The sequence below is a fragment of the Patiria miniata genome, unplaced genomic scaffold, assembly GCF_015706575.1.
Source record: "Patiria miniata isolate m_02_andy unplaced genomic scaffold, ASM1570657v1 HiC_scaffold_8, whole genome shotgun sequence".
In the NCBI taxonomy this organism is placed as follows: Eukaryota; Metazoa; Echinodermata; class Asteroidea; order Valvatida; family Asterinidae; genus Patiria; species Patiria miniata.
Genome location: NW_024037075.1, coordinates 621,419 through 642,516, shown reverse-complemented (window position 1 = coordinate 642,516; position 21,098 = coordinate 621,419). Strand labels below are relative to the sequence as shown.

Sequence of the window (21,098 nt, the reverse complement as noted above, 5' to 3'; positions counted from 1 at the left end):
TCCGAGGGGCCACATTCACAGGCAGATGAATTCAGAGGCAGGCAGGCATAATCACGCGTCGTAGTAAAAAATTTCATGACTAGGCCACAGTCCGTGCTGGAGGGTAAATCCTGCTGCTAAAGTTGTTTGCTGCCCTCTAGTGTTGCAAGTGGTTCACCACTCACGAAAACCCGGCCCAATAAAGTGTTCGTGAAACATTGGTCTGGTCAAGGGCGTTGCCAGGGTTATCTAGAGGGGCTACATTCACAGGCAGATGAATTCAGAGGCAGGCAGGCATAATCACACGTCGTGGTAGAAATTTCACGAAAGGCCATAGTCAGTGCTATAGGTTAACCATGCAAGAATAACCCATTTGAAATTAATGTTGAATAAAATCTGGAATGCTGAATACTTAATCCATTGCAGTGCTTTGCACGTTTTAATCCTTTTGGTTTTTTTAGCTCCATGTTTAACTTCCCCATTCTCCTGACCAAAGAAACCGTTACTATATCACGTGATTCGGGGCAAGCCTTATATGCTAGCATGTGATCCCCAGCTCCGAAATGGTCTGGCGTCTTTGTGCCATTCTCACTCATTGTGAACAATGCATTGATGCCAAGCGTCTCTACGTTATATGCAAGAGCTAGCCCGAGTCATGTGATTAGCAACTGCATCTTTCATGTGGAGAATTTAAAATGTGCCAAGTATATATACATTTTGTATTGTGAGCAAGTCAGAGTACCAGATTTTACATTCCAAAGGGTATAGGTCACTCGCAAATGGCTTATTATTGGATATCAACTGAGGATTAAAAGGGTGCAGCTAACACTGAGTGGATGCCCTACACAACGGGCGAGGAAGAAAGATTGGATATGACAATTTAGGGGCGAAGATATGAAGAGAAAGCCAAAGCTAGATACCAATTAAGCATTTGGGCTGTCGTAATAGTAATGTACATGTATATGCATAGACACTGGAAGTGCAACTCACTTCAATTGATTAATATTTATTTCCCCTTCGCTTTCACAGAAAAAATACAAACGAAATGTATATACTAAATAGATATACATTAACAAATAAAACAATATTCCAATGTTGGATGTACACAAATTTCTGACAGTGAAGGAAGCAAAATGGATTGTAACATGACACTTTGATCTATATTTGTTTGTACAATGTACTTTAAGGTGTACAACATTACAACTGTTATCAATTAAATAACATTAACTTATACCTTTTTTTATGAAAAGTTTTGATTAAACTCAGTTGCATTTAGAAAACATGAATACAAGGTATAAGCTGCTTCTTTTCCCGAATGCTTCCCTCAAAGGAAATGTACTGCTTAGTTTACAAATTAACGTCCTTATTCAAAGAGACTTTCAATTTGTATTAACCTAGAAGCTTTCATCCAACAGTATCTGTATGATGATGAATGAACACAGCACAAATATGTCACTTTGCAGTGTAACCGACAGATTCCACGGATACTGTGAACATTAAGCCTCACAGTCTTAAACTCTACAAGTGTGAAATGATTTTCAACACATACATAATTTGGACTAAATGTAAGGGCGTACTCCAAACTGGATTACAAACTAATAGCCTTTAACATGTTTAACATCACGCTGATACAAGAGCTGGCAGACAGAAATTAGGCCTGTTAGACAAATGATAAAAGCCTTTATCATCACATGTTTATACAAGAGTTTGACGACAGGACAAAGGCTCACACATATAGTCTTGAGATCACAGAACTAACACTTGTTTGAGATATCAGAAACATTTGAGGCTTTGTCATTTCCCAGGTGACATACAGCAGTCTGGCTTGCATGACAGGTGATAAGTAGCCTTTGACATCACGGTGATGAACAAAGTGACTCACAGCAGTTGGACTTGGATAGGGGGTAATAACAGCCTTTGACATCATAGTGATGCACAAGGTAACTCATAGAACTCTGCCTTTAATGGCGGGTGATGCAAGAGATGGCTCACAATATTCATGATGGGATGAACGGTGATAAGCAGGCGTTAAATAAATACAGTGATGCAAGAGGTGGCTGACAGAACTCGGGCATGGTGGACAGATGATTAGTAGCCTCGGACATGGTGGTACAAGAGATGACTCACGTACAGTACTTGGGCTTGGATGACAGACTGTGATAAGTAGCCTGTGACATCACAGTGATGCAAGAGGTGGCTGACAGAACTCAGGCATGGTTGACAGGTGATTAGTAGCCTTAGACATAGTGGTACAAGAGATGACTCACGTACAGTACTTGGGCTTGGATGACAGACTGTGATTAGTAGCCTGTGACATCACAGTGATGCAAGAGGTGGCTGACAGAACTCGGGCTTGGTTGAGAGGTGATTAGCTGTCCTTCACATCATAGTAATGCTATAGGTGGGCTGAAAAACAAAATAAATTGAACTAAACATATTTAACTTGTTGAATGAAAACCTCCATAGATATTAATTTCCTACTCACATAATGCCTAAGACAGTCTATGCATTCATATTGGTGGAAAGGCAATTACCAGTCCACGGGTGATCTGAACTGGCAAATTAAGCATCAGTCGTTTTTGATAAAGAGTTGTCTTTAAACTGCAATCTGTGGCACATGCGGACAATCCAACCACATGAACCATGTGCAATACTATGTTTGAGAACAACTGAAGTAATCTTATATGAGGTAGAATGCTGAACACACCGAGGACATAATGCACACGCACACCCTATCATGTGGTCTGATATGAAGATGCAGTAAACACATCACTGATAGTGCTGTGTGCAAAATGCACAGAGGTGTGTGTTGCGCGTTGCGCGTATTGTTTCCACCACCTATCTTTTGGGGTTTGCAAGAATGATGTACATGTACCCGTGTCAAGAACAAGACCTTCCGGAAATCGGCCAGTGAGTGCTTGCCAGATGATACTTCTTTCATAAACTTTTATGTGGATAATACTGTGACAAATTTGCAGTTATAAATTTGGTGTTTGCTTTGAGTAAGCACCCGGTTGCTGTTAGAGGCTCTCCCTTCTGATCAGGTCATTATCAACAACCATGCTCTAACTAATTTCAACCATATTATTTAGAATTGCTTTATCACACTTTCACCAATTTGACACAGAAGATCAAATTGCTGAAAAAAACCCGGAGAATATCAGTTGCTGCAAGTTGCATCCGCTGTTTACTACATGGTCAATAAAAATATGTAGAAAGATTTAATTTACACAGCTACAGCTAATTATATCTTACCTTGAAAAATATAAACTGTGCAAATAGTTTGAATAGTCAGTTTCCAACAAAGGGGTAGTCTTCTCTTCAATGACGTCCACGTCACACATGCACAAATTCTACACACAGAACACACGAAACAAAAACTGAAATCAGTTTTGAGACTTCATATTGTCCATACAAAATTGTTGTCAGTAAAATAAAACAATGAAGTGAACAAACATACCAGTTGATTCTTCTGGAAGTAAGGACTCTGTTTACAAAGAGTGACAAAGACAGAGCTGCACAAGTTTATAACAAGGTCCTTCAGTCTATATGAATTATCTTGTTATACATGTAACAGGTACCTCGTATTAACAGTAATGGAAAACACAGGAACACACAGAACAACAAAGATTGGGACCTAAAGTTTTGCTTGTTATAAGCAGGATCTTGTACTATTAAAACAGAGCTCATCTTGTTGGAGTTTGACTGCACAGCGTACACTTACAATGTACACGTAATGATCTCAGCACATGAATGGAATTGTCATCATCCATAAACAGAAGGATTGGTAAAATGGCACACTGAGCTGTGAATGTGACAACGATGCTCCACAGTCACGAGATATTGTCAACAACCACCGATGAACAGAAGGACTGGTGAAATGCCACACTCAGCTGTGGATGTGACAACAATGCTCTACAGTAATAGTGAGTAATCCTCAACATCCATCGATGAACAGAAGGATTGGTGAAATGCCACACTCAGCTGTGAATGTGACCAGGATGATCCTCTGTCATAGTGAGTAATCGTCAACAACTAACAATGAACAGAAGGACTGGTAAAATGCCACAATCAGCTGTGAATGTGACGACAATGCTCCACAGTCATAGTGAGTAATCCTCATCACCTCCGATGAACAGATGGACTCCGTCAGATGCCACACTCAGCTGTGAATGTGACAACGATGCTCCACAGTCATAGTGAGTAATCCTCATCATCCACTGATGAGCAAGCAGATGGACTCCATCAGATGCCACACTCAGCTGTGAATGTGACAACGATGCTCCACAGTCATACTGAGTAATCCTCATCACCTCCGATGAACAGATGGACTCCGTCAGATGCCACACTCAGCTGTGAATGTGACAACGATGCTCCACAGTCATAGTGAGTAATCCTCATCATCCACTGATGAGCAGACAGACTTCATCAGATGCCACACTCAGCTGTGAATGTGTCAACAATGCTCCACAGTCATAGTGAGTAATCCTCATCACCACCGATGAACAGATGGACTCCGTCAGATGCCACACTCAGCTGTGAATGTGACAACGATGCTCCACAGTCATAGTGAGTAATCCTCATCATCCACTGATGAGCAGAGAGACTTCATCAGATGCCACACTCAGCTGTGAATGTGACAACGATGCTCCACAGTCATAGTGAGTAATCCTCATCATCCACTGATGAGCAGATGGACTCCGTCAGATGCCACACGCAGCTGTGAATGTGACAACGATGCTCCACAGTCATGGTGAGTAATCCTCATCACCTCCGATGAACAGATGGACTCCGTCAGATGCCACACTCAGCTGTGAATGTGACAACGATGCTCCACAGTCATAGTGAGTAATCCTCATCACCTCCGATGAACAGATGGACTCCGTCAGATGCCACACTCAGCTGTGAATGTGACAACGATGCTCCACAGTCATAGTGAGTAATCCTCATCATCCACTGATGAGCAGATGGACTCCATCAGATGCCACACTCAGCTGTGAATGTGACAACGATGCTCCACAGTCATAGTGAGTAATCCTCATCATCCACTCATGAGCAGACAGACTCCGTGAGATGCCACACTCAGCTGTGATAACGATGAATAACAAAGTCATAGTCAGTAATCCTCATCATCCACTGATAAACAAAATGATTGGTGAAATGCCACACTCAGCTGTGAATTTGACAACGATGCTCTACAGTTATAGCGAGTAATCATCATCATGCACCGATGAACAACATGATTGGTGAAATGCCACACTCAGCTGTGAATGTGACAACGATGCTCCACAATTATTGCGAGTGATTGTCATCATCCATTGATCAACAGAACGACTGGTTTACACTACATTTTATTTACCTGGTTTACACGACAATTGATTTGTCTGCTTTGCACGACTATCTGACTGGTTTACACAACTATTGATCTAACTGGTTTACACGACTATTGATCTAACTGGTTTACACGACTATTGATCTAACTGGTTTACACAATTATTGATCTAACTGGTTTACAATGTACACGACTATTGATCTAACTGGTTTACACGACTATTGATCTAACTGGTTTACACGACTATTGATCTGTCTGGTTTACACGACTATTGATCCGTCTGGTTCACACGACTATTGATCCGTCTGGTCTACACAACTCTTGATCTCTCTCCTTTACACAACAATTGATCTGTCTGCTTTACATGACTATTGATCTGTCTTGATTACACGACTATTGATCTCTCTGGTCTACACGACTATTGATCCGTCTGGTTTACACGACTTTTGATCCGTATGGTTTACACAACTCTTGATCCCTCTCCTTTACACATCAATTGACCCGTCTGCTTTACATGACTATTGATCTGTCTTGATTACACGACTATTGATCTCTCTGGTTTACACGACTAATGATCCGTCTGGTTTACACGACTATTGATCCGTCTGGTTTACACGACTATTTATCCGTCTGGTCTACACAACTCTTGATCCCTCTCCTTTACACAACAATTGACCCATCTGGTTTACATGACTATTGATCTGTCTCGTTTACACGACTATTGATCCATGTGCTTTACACGACTATTGATCCATCTGCTTTACACGACTATTGATCCATCTGTTTTACATGACTATTGACCCGTCTGCTTTACACGACTATTGATCCATCTGCTTTACACGACTATTGACCCGTCTGTTTTACACGACTATTGATCCATCTGCTTTACACGACTATTGATTCGTCTGGTTTACACGACTATTGATCCGTCTGCTTTACACGACTATTGATCCGTCTGCTTTACATGACTATTGATTCGTCTGCTTTACACGACTATTGATCTGTCTGCTTACACGACTATTGATCTGTGTGGATTACACAACAATTGATCCGTCTGCTTTACACGACTATTGATCCGTCTGCTTTACACAACTATTGACCCGTCTGCCTTACAATGACTATTGATCTGTCTGGATTACACAACTATTGATCTGTCTGGTTTACAGGACTATTGGCATGATCCATCTGGTTTACAGGACTATTCATCTGTCTAGTTTATACGACTATTGACATGATCCATCTGGTTTACAGGACTATTGACCTGTCTGGTTTACACAACTATTTGCAAATTGTTTTTCCTCTTACAATTTCATTTTAATTCACAGCTGAAAATATTTATTTTCTTGTCTGTTTGCAAATTCACAATGTGCAATATTACTGAAAACACTCAAAATATAAACAAACCATGTTTGAAACTTGAGCAATACAAACTAATTCATTTATGAAGTCACAACCGAATAATGACTGCTTCGTGGTAGCTGTAGTAAGTTGGACTAATTTGAACATCAATACAATCTATGTTTCTCACATAAACATGGTCAAGTAAAGTGCCTTTTTCAGTTGTTGCATCACTTACACACTGATTATATCCATGATCTTGCATCAATTTCTTTACACAAGATTCTTTGTTCATGATATCTTCATTAAAATCGCCCATCACAATGCACTCGTTTGAAATCTTGTGTATCTCATTCAACAACATATCCAGCACCTCTACAAATTCCTTTAATGTATATGACGGTGGTCGGTAAAGTATAACAACAAGTATTGGTAATGACTCGTTTGGAATTACATGCAACTCAAATGCGATGTATTCAAGATTATTGATTGCCAAATGTATCCTACTGAACAGTCTGTCCTTTTTGCCACACACAGCTACACCGCCATGACACTGTTCTTTCAACATACATGCCACATGACTGGAGTTATCATAAGATATACTTCTTGGCTGATGATACCATTTACAATTACTCATATCCATATCACAATCAAAGTTTCTGTCAGTCCATGTTTCTGTCAGGCAAATGAAATCACACGACAACATTTCATTGTTAGTTTTTAAATCCATTACGTGTGCCTGAAGTCCTTGAATATTATGCATAGCAATGCTTGTGCTAAAACATACATCACCCTTGATTTCATTTTCATCACCTACATTAGTGCTTCCCTTTTCATCAGACTCCTCAATGTACGATGCCATTTTAGTCATTGCTTCAGCTACTGCCTCATTACAATAAATGTATTTCTCATCAAACCCTTCTATCACAAGACCATTCAGTGAAACAACTCTACTCAAACTAACATAAGCTTGTCCTGCTGAAAACGTATGGTTCAAACTTACAACTGCCTTTTCCAAACTCATACCTTGAACCTTATGAGCTGTACATGCCCAAGCTAACTTCAGTGGAAACTGATGTCGGACACACTGTTTATTCAAGTTTTCTTCTACCATTTCAATACCGACAACATCTCTATCATTACTACAGGAAGTTTGTTTCAATTTTGATCCAATATTTTCATTGTCAAATTCTACTTTAATCAACTTAGGTGACTGCTCACGATCATTAGCTAATATAACAATTTCATTTACAATTCCAAATACTCCATTAACAAGTCCATCAGATACATCAAGGTTCCTTGTAAGCATGACTCTAGCACCAACACCAAGCCACAAAGAATCAGGTAAATTAGTCATTGACGATTTCTTGAGTGATTTCACTACTGATATCATTTTCCCACTTTTTGCATCTTTCTGGAAATCTTTAGCAAGAACACATACACAATCTGAACATTTAGCAAAGAGGGTCTGTGTATTGTACTCATCCACTTGTTTATTGCAAGGATAAATATGCACAGCATCAGTCCAATCTTCTCCAGTCTCACGTGATTGTAACAGTCTCTTATCACCAGCTCCTAAGTTTTCCTTTCTCTTTCTGATTCGTAACCTATTCAATACTTCAGCAAACTGTGCATCATCCTTCTGTCTCATTATCTCATTCAGTTCTACTTTGACAAAATTACCATTCCACAAGTCAGTTGTAACATCAGTCTGGTACAAAGATTTTGCTTTTACTGGGGGTAACTGATAAAAATCACCAACAGCTAATACACTGACATTTCCAAAAGGACTATGATTCCTTGACTGTTTTATCTGTCGCAGACGACCATGAACATAGCATAAGAGTTTATGACCCACCATAGAAATCTCATCAACAATCAGAATTTGTAGTTGCCTCAATTTGTGTCGTAGTGTACTGATCTTTTCTTCACTCAGTGGTTGATATGGCAATCTGACATTTGTTGTTATTGACAAAGCACTGTGAATTGTAGCACCATGTATATTATATGCAGCAACACCTGTAGGCGCTGTAAGCAAAACTGAGATGTCGTCTGGATTTTCTACCATTCTTCCAAAAAGTCTTGTTGCCTCGTAATAAATACATTTAATCAAATGGCTTTTCCCTGTGCCTGCTCCACCAGTGACAAATACATGAAACGGTTCAGGATTTTTACCATTCACTTTGTTCAAACACCATTGTCTGACTTTGTAAAACACCTGTTTTTGTTTAGCATTGAGACACCTCAACAAATTCATTGCTTCTTGTTTGGATACATTTAATCTGTGTGGTTCAATAGTATATTTCATATCATCATCTTTCTTGGATTTCAAATCAGGAATATCTGACTCATTGTCACTCTCTTCCACTTGGGCTTGTTGCTGTCCTTCACATTCAAGTCTGTCCTTTTCAGTTTCTGGAGCTATCAATGCCCAAGCATCTTCTTGTGGACCAAACTTCTCCAGCATGTCCTCAGCTTCATCTACTGCCTTAGCATTAGCTTCATACAATGACTGGTTACTTTCAACAATATTTCTCACAGGTTTCAACATTCCACCAAACTTAATAATGCCATTTCTATAAAATTCCTCATATGTTTCAAACTGTTGCGGTTTCAGCTGGGCATCAACACGATATGGAAGGTACAACTGCAGTATGCTCTGGTAGTACTTTTCAGGACATTTTGCTGATGAAAATCTAGGAAATCGTATAACAGCTGGATCAGTTCGACTTCGTTTCTGTATGTGGCCTAAACCATTCTTCAATTCATATACTGGTGAACGAGTTGTTTTAGCCATGTTTGTATATATAACTCTATAATCTGAGCAAAATGTTGCCAAGCACATTGTTTCAAATTTGTCAGTATTTGGTCTTGCTAGGTACCTATCAATTCTACTAGTCATCCAAATATTATCATCTTCATCACATGTATTTTGAATAACACTCAGAGGCTTACTCATTCTAATTGGATTTTCACCGACAGGTATGAATTCCACTTTCCTTGATCCTTCTTTCAATCTGAGATTACAAACACGGTAAACTGCTTCTTGTGCTGATACTTCACGATTATGCAAATACACACAGCCAATTTCCCGCATGCTCTGTCTTGCATCCAAATTTCCTTTCTGTGCCTCTGCCTGAGCATGTGACAACAATATACCCATTTCACGTTCAGCTTTTGACATATACGATACCACGTAAGCAACACAAGCATAAGCATCACAAATGTACTGAATATCCATGTTAGCATTCCAACATCTTATCAAATCTGGATTGTACAAATTAACCCATACATCTTGTGGCTGTCTCTTATGAACTAAACTCGTTTTGTGACTTAATACATCATTCGCTTTTTCAAAATCACTTTGTGTCATATTTATACTTGCAAACAATTCATTGGTTGTCATGTGTTCGTTCTCACTTTTTTGTATTGCAGTCCATATTGATTGCAGTAATTCCTTAGCCTTATTTCTTTCACTGCTTTCACCATTAGTTTGATCCTCATCATCTGTTGGCATGGGCTCTGTAATGAATGTTCGTTCAGATGGAGGTCTTGGGAAATTAAACCTACACTCAGTACCCTTCTTTTTACATGACTTGGAATGCTTTCTGCTGTGCAACTGTACATGACTAATAATTTCATGTAATTCTTCATCCTTGTCCTTTGATGGTAATTTACAACTTATATATTTGTCAACAAACTGTACAACCTCTCTTTCACTGTCATCTCCCAACTTGGGTGCATTTTCAATCCAGAAAAGACAATGTGTATGTGGCGACCCTCTTTGTTGAAATTCTACTCTGTAAAAATAGTCTATGACTTTTCCTATTGGTTCAGCTCTGGACAATATAACATCTCTCAGAAACGTATGAAATCGCTGATCAAACATTCTCGCAGCAGTAACAGGATTACTTCGCAATATGGTACATTTCTCATTCCAGTCCAAACCTTCTACATTTCTAGAATCACCTTGCTGTCTTAAAATTGTATTGATTACCTCAGGCCACCGCATATCAGCTGCAGAAAATGAACAAAACCATGTTGGTATTCCTAACTGTCTGATCATAGCCAAAACATCCTTCTGTGCTGCTTGCCAGTATGGGGGTGTACCACGAATGGGCTTGAGAAATTTGTATCCACTATCTGACTTCAACATATCTTGTAATTGGTCCCTGTCATTGATCATGGAGGCATTCACACTGTCACCATTGTACTTTTTATCAGATCCTTTTCGCAGTGCAATTGAAACACTGGACATAACTCTCTGAATCTCTGACAAATACTGAGCATAAAAGATATATTGAGTACACATTGCAAATCTATTATCAACATTCATCAGTCGGTTATGCAAATATCGGCAAAGTGTCAATTTCACTTCACGATCATCATCAAAAATAGGTTGACCTGATGGAAATAATGCTGGAAAGCATTTGGCTTCATTACCCTTTTCCATTAGCACTCTAATTGGACTATTGCCTTCACATGGAGCCACACACAGCACTTCCTCAAAATACTGATCTAGTATTTCCTGTCCTACATTAGTTGGCTGAAGACAAGTGTCTAATGCAATGCCTCGTAAACGATCATCATCAGTTTCCTCATCACTGTTACCGCTTTCATCGTTGGTTTCTTCTTTCACATCAGGTACAGACTGATCCATTTCATGATCATCTTCACACAATGGATTATCCCAATCAGCATTTATTTCAATGTCACTGAACCATTTATTATTATGTTGAAGATATCGTAATGCATTCTCCACATTTTCTTTACTCACAAACTGATATTGATAATATCCTTTATAAGTCAATTTTCTCTTCAGCTTGACTCGGATCATCTGATCATCACTTTCAGGCCTTGGTAGTGCTTTGACTGTGTCTGTTATATTTGATGGTACACACACAACTGGACCTCGTACACCATGTTGTCCTCCTTTAGGCAATGCAATCATTTTCATGAACGGTACATTTATTGCAATTAGATGCTCTTCTAACGTATTCAAACAAGCTAATTCCTCAGGGATGTCCATCAGGTTTAAATTATTCACATTAGCTTCAGCAGGGACTTTATTAACAAGTAATTTTCTGTGACAGGTATAACATATCCATAAACATGATCTGCTTGATTCTGCAATTATACACTTGGATTCACAATGATCACTACAAGTATGAAGATATTTGTCACTAATTGACTTCTGATCTTTGTATTTGTACAGGTTACACTGTATAACTTGCTTTTGAAACAGCAGTTTATGACAGCAAGCACACACATACTCAGGTCCTTTAGCTATGCTTTCTTTGAATGTCTTTGTAACAAAACAAATTTTACGTCTTTTCTCTTTGTTAATCGCAGCACGTTTGTAATTCATCTCTGCCATACTTTTACGATATTCACTATTTATTTCATACTTCCTTTTTCCATACTTTATTAACTTTGCCCTGTAAGATGTCACACATCGGTATTTCTTTTTGATACTTGCGATGAGCTTTCTTCTATATGAAACATTGCCATGATATTTACATTTAGCTCTATTTATTTTCTTCTGTCTATAAGCAAGATCTTTATGGTACTTTGCTTTGCACTTGCTTTTTTCATAATTTATTAGCTTATCTCTATATCCTGCATCATCACGGTACTTTCTTTTCCCCTTATTGATTTTATTTTCTCTGTATTCAGGATTATTGTAATACTTTGTTTTTCCCTCATTGATTACCTTGATTCTGTATTCAGCATCATCACAATATTTGCTTTTCAACATGGCGATCAAATTCTCTCTGTACTGAGGATTCTGGCTATACTTTGTTTTCCCCTTAGTGATCAACTTCTCTCTGTACTCAGGATTCTGGCTATACTTTGTTTTCCCCTTAGTGATCAGCTTCTCTCTGTACTCAGGATTCTGGCAATACTTGGCTTTCCCTTTGTTGATTTTCTTCTCTCTATATTCAGGATTATCACGGTAATTTCTTTTCCCACTGTTTCTTTTCTTTTCTTTGTATTCTTGATTGTGACAATATTTCTCTTTTTTATGCTTCAGAATACCTTTTTTATGCGTTTCATTGTTATAGTCTCTCTTTTGAGCCTTTAATCGCTCTGTTTTAAAGTCCATGTCACTACTGTACTTTATTTTTAGCAATTCCTTCTTCTTGTCTGCATTCTTTTGGTAGTTCTTCTGGTTTTTCATCTTTTTACTTTGCTTTTGCTCTAAAATCCTATTCTTTTCACGCACCTTGTCTGCATACCTTTCCTTAGCTTTCTCTCTTTTCTTTCTTTGTTGTAATTTTGTATTTGATCGCTTACGCCTTTTACACTTCAAATTCTTTTCCGACTTACTGGAGGTACCATTTTTCACACATTCTGCTCCTTTATGACTTGTTACTTTCTGTTGTCCATTATCACATTGCCTTCTTGATTGAGTTGATGCATGAACTGACAACACAACATCATAGTGAATTCTACGCCTATGGTACAAGTAAATTGCCTCATCTAATATTACAGCCTCTCTCTCAAAGGTGCTTGCAGAGAAAACATACCACTTATTTACATCTTCAAATGTATATATGTCTGTATGCAGCATGTGTGCCATCGCCATGATTTCAACCTCTGTAGCCCACACTCCAGAGTCAAACATTCGTTGCCTTGTGATATAATCTTCCACATTAACAAACCCTTGTCGCAGAAAACCATTGAATTTATCTCCATTTTTTAACAAGTGATTGACAGTAGCCATTCTTAACTGCAAATGATTATCTTCAGATCCCGACACAGCAAATGATATAGCCCTGAAAAAGCAATTCCCATCTCCTTTAATTTTCTTCACTGAATCAGGTCGTCCCATCTCTTCACATGTATCTGAAACCTCATTACAGTCCAGAGATACGTGGCCTATTCTATGTTCTCTACATACTGCCTGTTTCCTATTATAAGTCAGGGGAACAAATTTAAACTTTTGCATCTGGACCACTTCCATAATTTCAACATCACTGTTGTCATTGACTTTATTACTGCGACTCATTTCACTGCAACTATGTTTGTTGCCTTCCTTCAAATTATTTGGTAGATCCGTACATGTCCTTGACAAACCTCTACCAGAACCAACAACATCTACTATAGACCCAGAGTTTCCTTCATCCACTTTTGCTTTATTGCAATCACTCCTTGCCAGTACTGAATCATTATTGTCTTCCGTACATATACTTGCATCAGCATCGTGTCTTTCCTCATCATCTAACCACACAGATACACCTGTAACTTCAAACTGCTCATTATCAGACAAGCACATAGACTTTGCCAAATCACTACAATACCTGTGTACATCTTGCCAAGTAGCAACACGTTTCAACAGACTTGTTCCTTCACTGACTTGGCAACCTTGCTGGTTTCTAGAGTGAGAATCAAAGATATAATACATGCCATCTTGAGTAATTACAACAAATGTATTTCCATGGAAACATATGAAACTTGCATAGTGTTGTTGAAGACTCTGTTCTAATGTACGATTCAGCGGCATCATATGAAATTCTGGCAAATTACACTCTTCTCCTAATGTACCACATACAGGATCATGAAACCTCATACTGAAATGATGATTGAGCAAATCCAATTCATTTGGCAGTTCATTTATCAACAAGTATCGAGTATTCACTGTAGAACTTCTGGATAAATGTCTGTATAACTCATTTCCAGTATTTAGTGTAGTATCAATATCACTACAAGACCAGTCTTTCAACTCTTTGACTTTACTGTATAAAACACAGCACAAACTGTTCGGTACACATTGTTTTCCTGAACTCCATCCAAATCTATGATCACCTTGATGAAAACTTCCCTGCACAATCATTGTGTCTGATCCAATGTAATTCTTTCCTCTACTACATTTTCTTTTACTCTCCTGATTGTGTTTGCCTCCCACAGATTTACATGTTTCATGTTGCAAAATTTTGCATTTTTTGACATTACCTTTGGCTTTGACATCATGCTCACTATCTAAAACTTCATGTGCATTTTGTACATGTACCTCCTTTTGTTTATGTTTTGTTTCACCACTTTTATTGTCACTTGATAGCTGCCGTTTCTTACTAACTGGATATGCTGTTTCACGTCTTGTTTCACAATTGCATTCACCTTGCAAATTCTTTGATTGACAACTTTGTTCACCAGTTTTACTGCCCTTATCAACACTGTCTTCAACCTTTCCATTTCTTGCACCTCTTCTACCCCTCCTTCCAACAGGTTCGGACATGCTAGTTTGATTTTCATCTGTATCATCTACTTCTGGGGGTTGGCTTTTCTTGCTCCGCAGTGAGTAACCACCTGTCTGCCTACGTACCACCACTTCTTTGGTTTCAGTCATTAATTTCATGCAACCTGTTCTTTGTTTTCTGTTTGCATCACTTACATTTTTTCTCTGATTGTCTTTGTTGCTGTCCTTCCTGCACATTCCATTCACGGACCTCTCTCTGACCACATCATCGGTGCATGTCTCCTGAACTGTCAACTCATACATGTTATCATCTGTTGGAATACCAAGATTACATAACAGAGACTCAGAATAAGTACTCCTCCCACATTTTCTGCACAACCATGTCACAGCTTTGTTGCTCAACAGCTGTTTCATCTTTGAGAAATTCATACAATGCACATGATACCAAATGTCACAGCCATCACACTGCACGTTGTTTTCAGATGAATTAATACTCTTATCGCACAACCAGCACTGCTTGTCTTGAATTTCATTTACATTCGATCTCTTTGCAAATTTACTCTTCTTTTGTGATCTCCATGGTTTACACTGATATCTGCTGTGTTTCTGCACTATGCATTTGTCTCCCTTATCTGGCATGTTGTTCAAGACATTACTCAAACTTCTTCTAGTGTGACTTTGTAAATTCTTCTGGGCATTCTTCTGGTTTCTTCTGTCCTCCTTACTCATGCGCAATTCGATCATCTTACCATTCCTCATTCTGTGGTAGGCCTGTCTACGTTGGCTTCTTCTCATTTTCTTTCTATTTGGTTTAGAAACCTTCTTTGCCTCTTGACAGTACTCTACATAACTTTCCAATACCTGACTTCTGCTACAGCATGTTTGTCTGCTTACCTTCAAGCTTCTCAATGCTTTCTGATTACTTACTCTCTGCTTTGTCATTTTGTTGATTCTCCGCATCTTCAGTTCACTCACCCTTCTTCTCTGCACAAGATAGTCACTGCATCTAGGCTCAGTATCATCGATGTGGCTTCTCAGGTTAAACTCGTATGCTCTGTGATTATACTCATATGCTCTCAGTTTCAAGTCATATTTCCTGTTTAGTTTCTGTTCATATTCTCTCTGTTTAATCTCATGTTTTCTCATGTTATCTGTGCATCTTTTCTCAAGATTAATCCAGCTGAAGGGCACGCTGGCCCCAGTACCCTCCCAGTGAGAACAAGGAACACGCTGGAACCTTTGTTCTCCGAGTACGAGTACACAGTCTGCGTGTACCAGCTGGTTTGCGCACTGCCTGTGAAACACAGGCAGGCGTCTTCCCTGAGGAGGTGCCAACCTCAGGGAAGTTGAAAGAACGTCACAGCTCGTCTTCTTCAGCGTCTTCACCATTTTCTGCAAAACAGAGAAAAGAGAGAAAAACGATAAATAACACATATTATAAATACGGAAGAGTTCCATGCACGGACAACGCTTATTTTTCCCTATAGTGGCCTACAAGCCATGAACAGCAATGACATGCCCTTATCCGTCAAATTATAGTAGTGAACAGGCATTTACTTAGCAAAAAAATACAATTCTTCAGAGCAGTCGCATAGGATTTGTGCACAGGGGGTCAAGTGTTGTTTGTGTATAGAACTCTTTCCCATGAATATAGTTATTGTGAATGGCCCTTGACTACAGCATCGGTCCTTAAGTATATCCCAACTATAAATAACATTTTCCAACTAGACGGCCACTCTCCATTGGAATGAATATAACAGCGTATTGGGAGGCAATCACCCAAAATGGCCCCCCCCCCAAGGAAAAACAAACAGAGAAAAGCAAATGAACACTTAAAAATTGCCAAATTCTAACAAAATGACAGGCTATGCCCCCCCCCCTTCATTATACAAAGTTTGGTCATTTACAATTGTCAAGTACTTAAGCCCCCCTCCTCAATATCTAAAGTACAATTGGGAAAGTATACAAATAATAAATGTTTACGAGTGCAATGGTGAGAATATTTCCATGAGTTGAAAGATGGAACATTTCTTCTTTCAACGAATGGAAATATTCTCTCCATTGCACGAATGAAAAACATTCATTATTTGTTTTATATAACGACATACACATCTTTGTCATTTGATTGTAGGATATAAAAACTGACTTTAAGTCACTAATGCCACCATGTTTTTAACATTAAATTAGAAAATGATTTCACTTAATACTCAGTGAGAATTTTAAACTCATAATTTCACACAGCTGACAAAACAACGTGACCATGACATATCTTGAGAATTATTCATGTTTGTAAAAAGAGAACAGTGCAATTTTATTTTATTCGCAAACTATATACATGTACATGTATGCAGGAAATTCCCACACAAACAGCGAGCCTTATCTAACATGTCTAAGTAAATCCCTGATAACTTTGCATCAGACTGAATTATTCCATTTAAATAATTCAATAATAAAATCGACATTCTTTCCTTATTTTATATTTACATCTTATATAAACCCCAACTCTAGCATTGTCTAGGATTAAGGCTCATTACTATTATTAGTTGGCAAATACAGTCATAACATGACATAACATGTGCACTTCTATATGCCCACACCCCCCCCCCACCTTTCATTATTTTTCAGTGATCACCAAGGTGGTATCAAACTATTGTACAACTAGACTACATGTACATGAATCATTTTTCCCACGACAAAATAATGTTAGTATTACTGAGTTAGGCATAGCGGGCATAGCAATTACGTACAGACTAGCCCCATTAATGTGGCCTATTTACTGGACTGCCTCCGAAAACATAGGCCACACATCCACATGTACAAAAATCGTGTCGACTTTGCCAAGTTTTGATTTTCACATTTAGGCTTAGTTTGTAAGTTTTTTTTGCTTTAGAAGCATACTCACCCTCTTTATAGGCTAATCAGAAAGTGCTGCCTTTTCCAGATGTCTATTTTTCGTGAAATTTCCAGATCCATTTGCACACGTTTGCGTATCAACTAGCTGGAGTTACCCAGCCCTGAGTTTTATCATTGGGTTGTTTCTAGGGCTGGAGCGTATTTTTCTCGTAACTAGTAGTAAATTCAAAAATTTTTGGAAAATGTTCAATTCTGTCCCCGTTACACACTAATTGCAACTGCAACTCACCCCAAACTTGCCTGGAATAACCATTACACAGGTCCTTGAAGTAAAAAACGATCCACGATGAAGATTCAGCCTACAATTGCAGTGAAAACAGGAGGAATGACCGCTAACTTGACAACCTTGCTGGATTGGCCAGGACTGCTTTTGGTTTGTGCACTAAAAAAAAATTGTGTACAATGAATGGCGGGGGTCGATTACCATCCACGTACAGCTCGCTGGTACTACGCGTTTTTGCGGTCGGTGCATGACGTGACGCGGAAGCGTAATACCCGATGACTGTTTCATGCATTAAGAAGAGGTTCACTCGCATCACAGTGCGGTACTGGAACGGCAACCGTCGAGTTGGCCGGCTATCGTGCATTCATAGTGCAGTGTTAATGCATGAAACAGTCATCGGGTATTACGCTTCCGCGTCACGTCATGGACCGACCGCAAAAACGCGTAGTACCAGCGAGCTGTACGTGGATGGTAATCGACCGCCGCCATTCATTGTACACAATTTTTTTTTAGTGCACAAACCAATAGCAGTCCTGGCCAATCCAGCAAGGTTGTCAAGTTAGCAGTTATTCCTCCTGTTTTCACTGCAATTGTGGGCTGAATCTTCATCGTGGATCGTTTTTTACTTCAAGGACCTGTGTAATGGTTATTCCAGGCAAGTTTGGGGTGAGTTGCAGTTGCAATTAGTGTGTAACGGGGACAAAATTGAACATTTTCCAAAAATTTTTGAATATACTACTAATTACGAGAAAAATACGCTCCAGCCCTAATAGACAACCCAATGATAAAACTCAGGGCTGGGTAACTCCAGCTACGTATCAACATGAAATTTAGCAAAAATTAGCCATCTGAAAAAAGGCAGCACTTCCTGATTAGCCTATTCAGAGGGTGAGTTTGCTTCTAAAGCAAAAAAACCCTACAAACTAAGTCTAAATGTGAAATCAAAATTTGGCAAAGTGCGACACATTTTTGTACATGTGGATGTACGTGTGGCCTATGTTTACGAAGGCAGTCATGGCAGTCCAGTAAATAGGCCACATTTATGGGCATGATGGGGCTACGCACAGACATGAAGCACTTCACGGTAATATGCGCCATTTCACACCTGATATATCGATATAATACAACCACACCTATTGTTCCCCAATTATTGTAACACACACATACAAAGAAATGTAAATAATCCCATAAAAAAACACCGAAAAAATCCCCTAAACTAAACCAACAATAGTATTAGTACCACGCCGTGTCTCACCGTCTCCACAATAGTCTGGTACACCGTGTACAGTTTAGCATGGCCCAACACTTTCTGTAGCCAGGCTACCGGACGTTACCATGCCCATGCAATACATCCAACGCGTCATTTTCACAGCTAGAGGAGGTCAATGCACCTTCTACCTCAAAAAGAGGGCGCCCTTTCTTTCGCGACAAGAAAGTCAACTTTCCCAAAGCCTATACTTTGCGCGCGTCTAGCCGGGCCTATAACGCGATGACACTTCCGCCGAAGCCGCGCCGCGGGCACCGCCGAGTCATTTTATTCCTTCAATACGGATTGTATTTCTCAATTCCAAACCCAAATACTTGTTTACCATCCACACAAATAATCTTTATATCATAATACCACCTTTTAAGAACTCAAAACATAACCTCAATGTACCCACATTCACGGGTTTTATGATTAATTAAAAAACAATTAAACAAAAAGCCGTTTCCAAAAGAAACTTCATATGCATTACTTCATAGTGAATAGACAATGATTCAACATCTTTGTACATCTTTTAAAATGAGTTTTAGATCATGCACCGATTTTGCATAAAAATATAACACATTAATGTTGACGTCCTTGCAAACGTCATCCTGCGTTCTTTAGTGACACCCTATCAGAATGTCACCACCATCGTATACCTCTTACAATTGCAACAGCACCCGAATAACACATTGATCACCGCATATCTTTTTAAGTAACGTCTAATCGCCACACTTCTTACAATTAATTTACCAACACAAGGCTCTTTCATTTTAAAAATCTGTTTTCCAATTCAAAGACGCATCACACAATCGTATAGGACGTAACATTAAAGGGGATATTTCTAAGGCCTAACTAGCTCTTAGTACAGAACTATTATGTCAGATGTGGTTGTAACGTATTTAGCTATGATATTATGTCTTATAGACGAACATTCAACTGGGGCAGCAGGTCCGGTCCATGGACCACAGTTTTTGTACTTTTGCTGATCCATGCCATTCTTTTTATTTTTACAGAGTGGCTGAAAAAAAAAACAATAAAAAACATTGAGCGTCGACATTAGGCCGTCATAAATATATAGCAAAATGAAAAGTCGCAACTTTTCTTGGATGTTAAACTAATCTTAATTAAAGTATATAGGGGATATAGGATATGGCGCTAATTATGTACCTTCACAAATGTTGACGCATCAGTATAATCGTCCGTATCAACAATAATAATAACAAAATATATAAGGCGCATGGTATCTGCAGGACCATTCAAAGGCGCTGGTCTCTACAAAATCACTGTGGTTCAAAACATTGAAAAGATGAGTCTTATGGCATTTGAATGATGACACATCAGTTGTTTCCCTTAACTCGTCTGGTAATTAACGAATTCCCGAGACGTGATGCACAACTGGAATTGCGCCCGCTCCCCGCAGTAGCCAGGCGAGTTTTAGGAACAGATAATATCTGTGATAAACAAGGCCTGCTCGCAGGTTTCTGCAACCTCAATCTTGCAAAATGCAGTTAAAAGATCCACGCTTTTGAAAAATCTGAATGTAAAGTCTGAACGCGCATTTTGATGCTGAGGTAAAGATGTCGAGAATCCTCATTGAAAATCGTAATACATGTACACAGTACATGTATTATACTTTATTACGTATTCGTACGTATGAAATCATTATTTTGTAAGTTTACACCACAAAACCTGCATTGTCCACAACATACATGTCCCCCGGCCTCCGAAAAATGAGAAGCCCGCGCACCCGCCACAAACGCCGGTCAAACTATTGTTGCGTCACGACTTCAACCAAATTTTGCTTGTGAAGTTAGCAAGCTCTTCGCAGTGCTTACTGCTAATTCCGGCCTCCGTGAAATAGACT

The 21,098-nt window shown here is 39.0% G+C and overlaps 1 protein-coding gene across 7 annotated transcripts; it reads right to left on the bottom strand.

Moving 5' to 3' along the window:
- Positions 1 to 965: 965 nt before the first annotated feature.
- On the bottom strand, positions 966 to 19,354 carry LOC119719454. 7 transcript variants are annotated; one of them, XR_005269939.1, is made up of 5 exons: positions 15,777 to 16,282; positions 15,045 to 15,160; positions 13,954 to 14,028; positions 3,235 to 3,332; positions 966 to 2,385 (listed from the first exon to the last, which is right to left on the bottom strand). XR_005269939.1 is itself a non-coding variant. In XM_038188914.1 (4 exons), the coding sequence occupies exons 2-4, from the start codon at positions 16,236 to 16,238 to the stop codon at positions 2,364 to 2,366; spliced, it is 1,314 nt and encodes a 437-aa protein (XP_038044842.1). In that variant the 5' UTR covers positions 16,239 to 16,241; positions 19,241 to 19,354; the 3' UTR covers positions 966 to 2,363. The 7 variants fall into 7 exon arrangements, 4 of the variants coding, with proteins under 4 accessions (XP_038044842.1, XP_038044845.1, XP_038044843.1 ...); XR_005269940.1 differs by having other exon boundaries at positions 15,825 to 16,282; XR_005269938.1 differs by having other exon boundaries at positions 15,045 to 16,282.
- Positions 19,355 to 21,098: the final 1,744 nt, after the last annotated feature.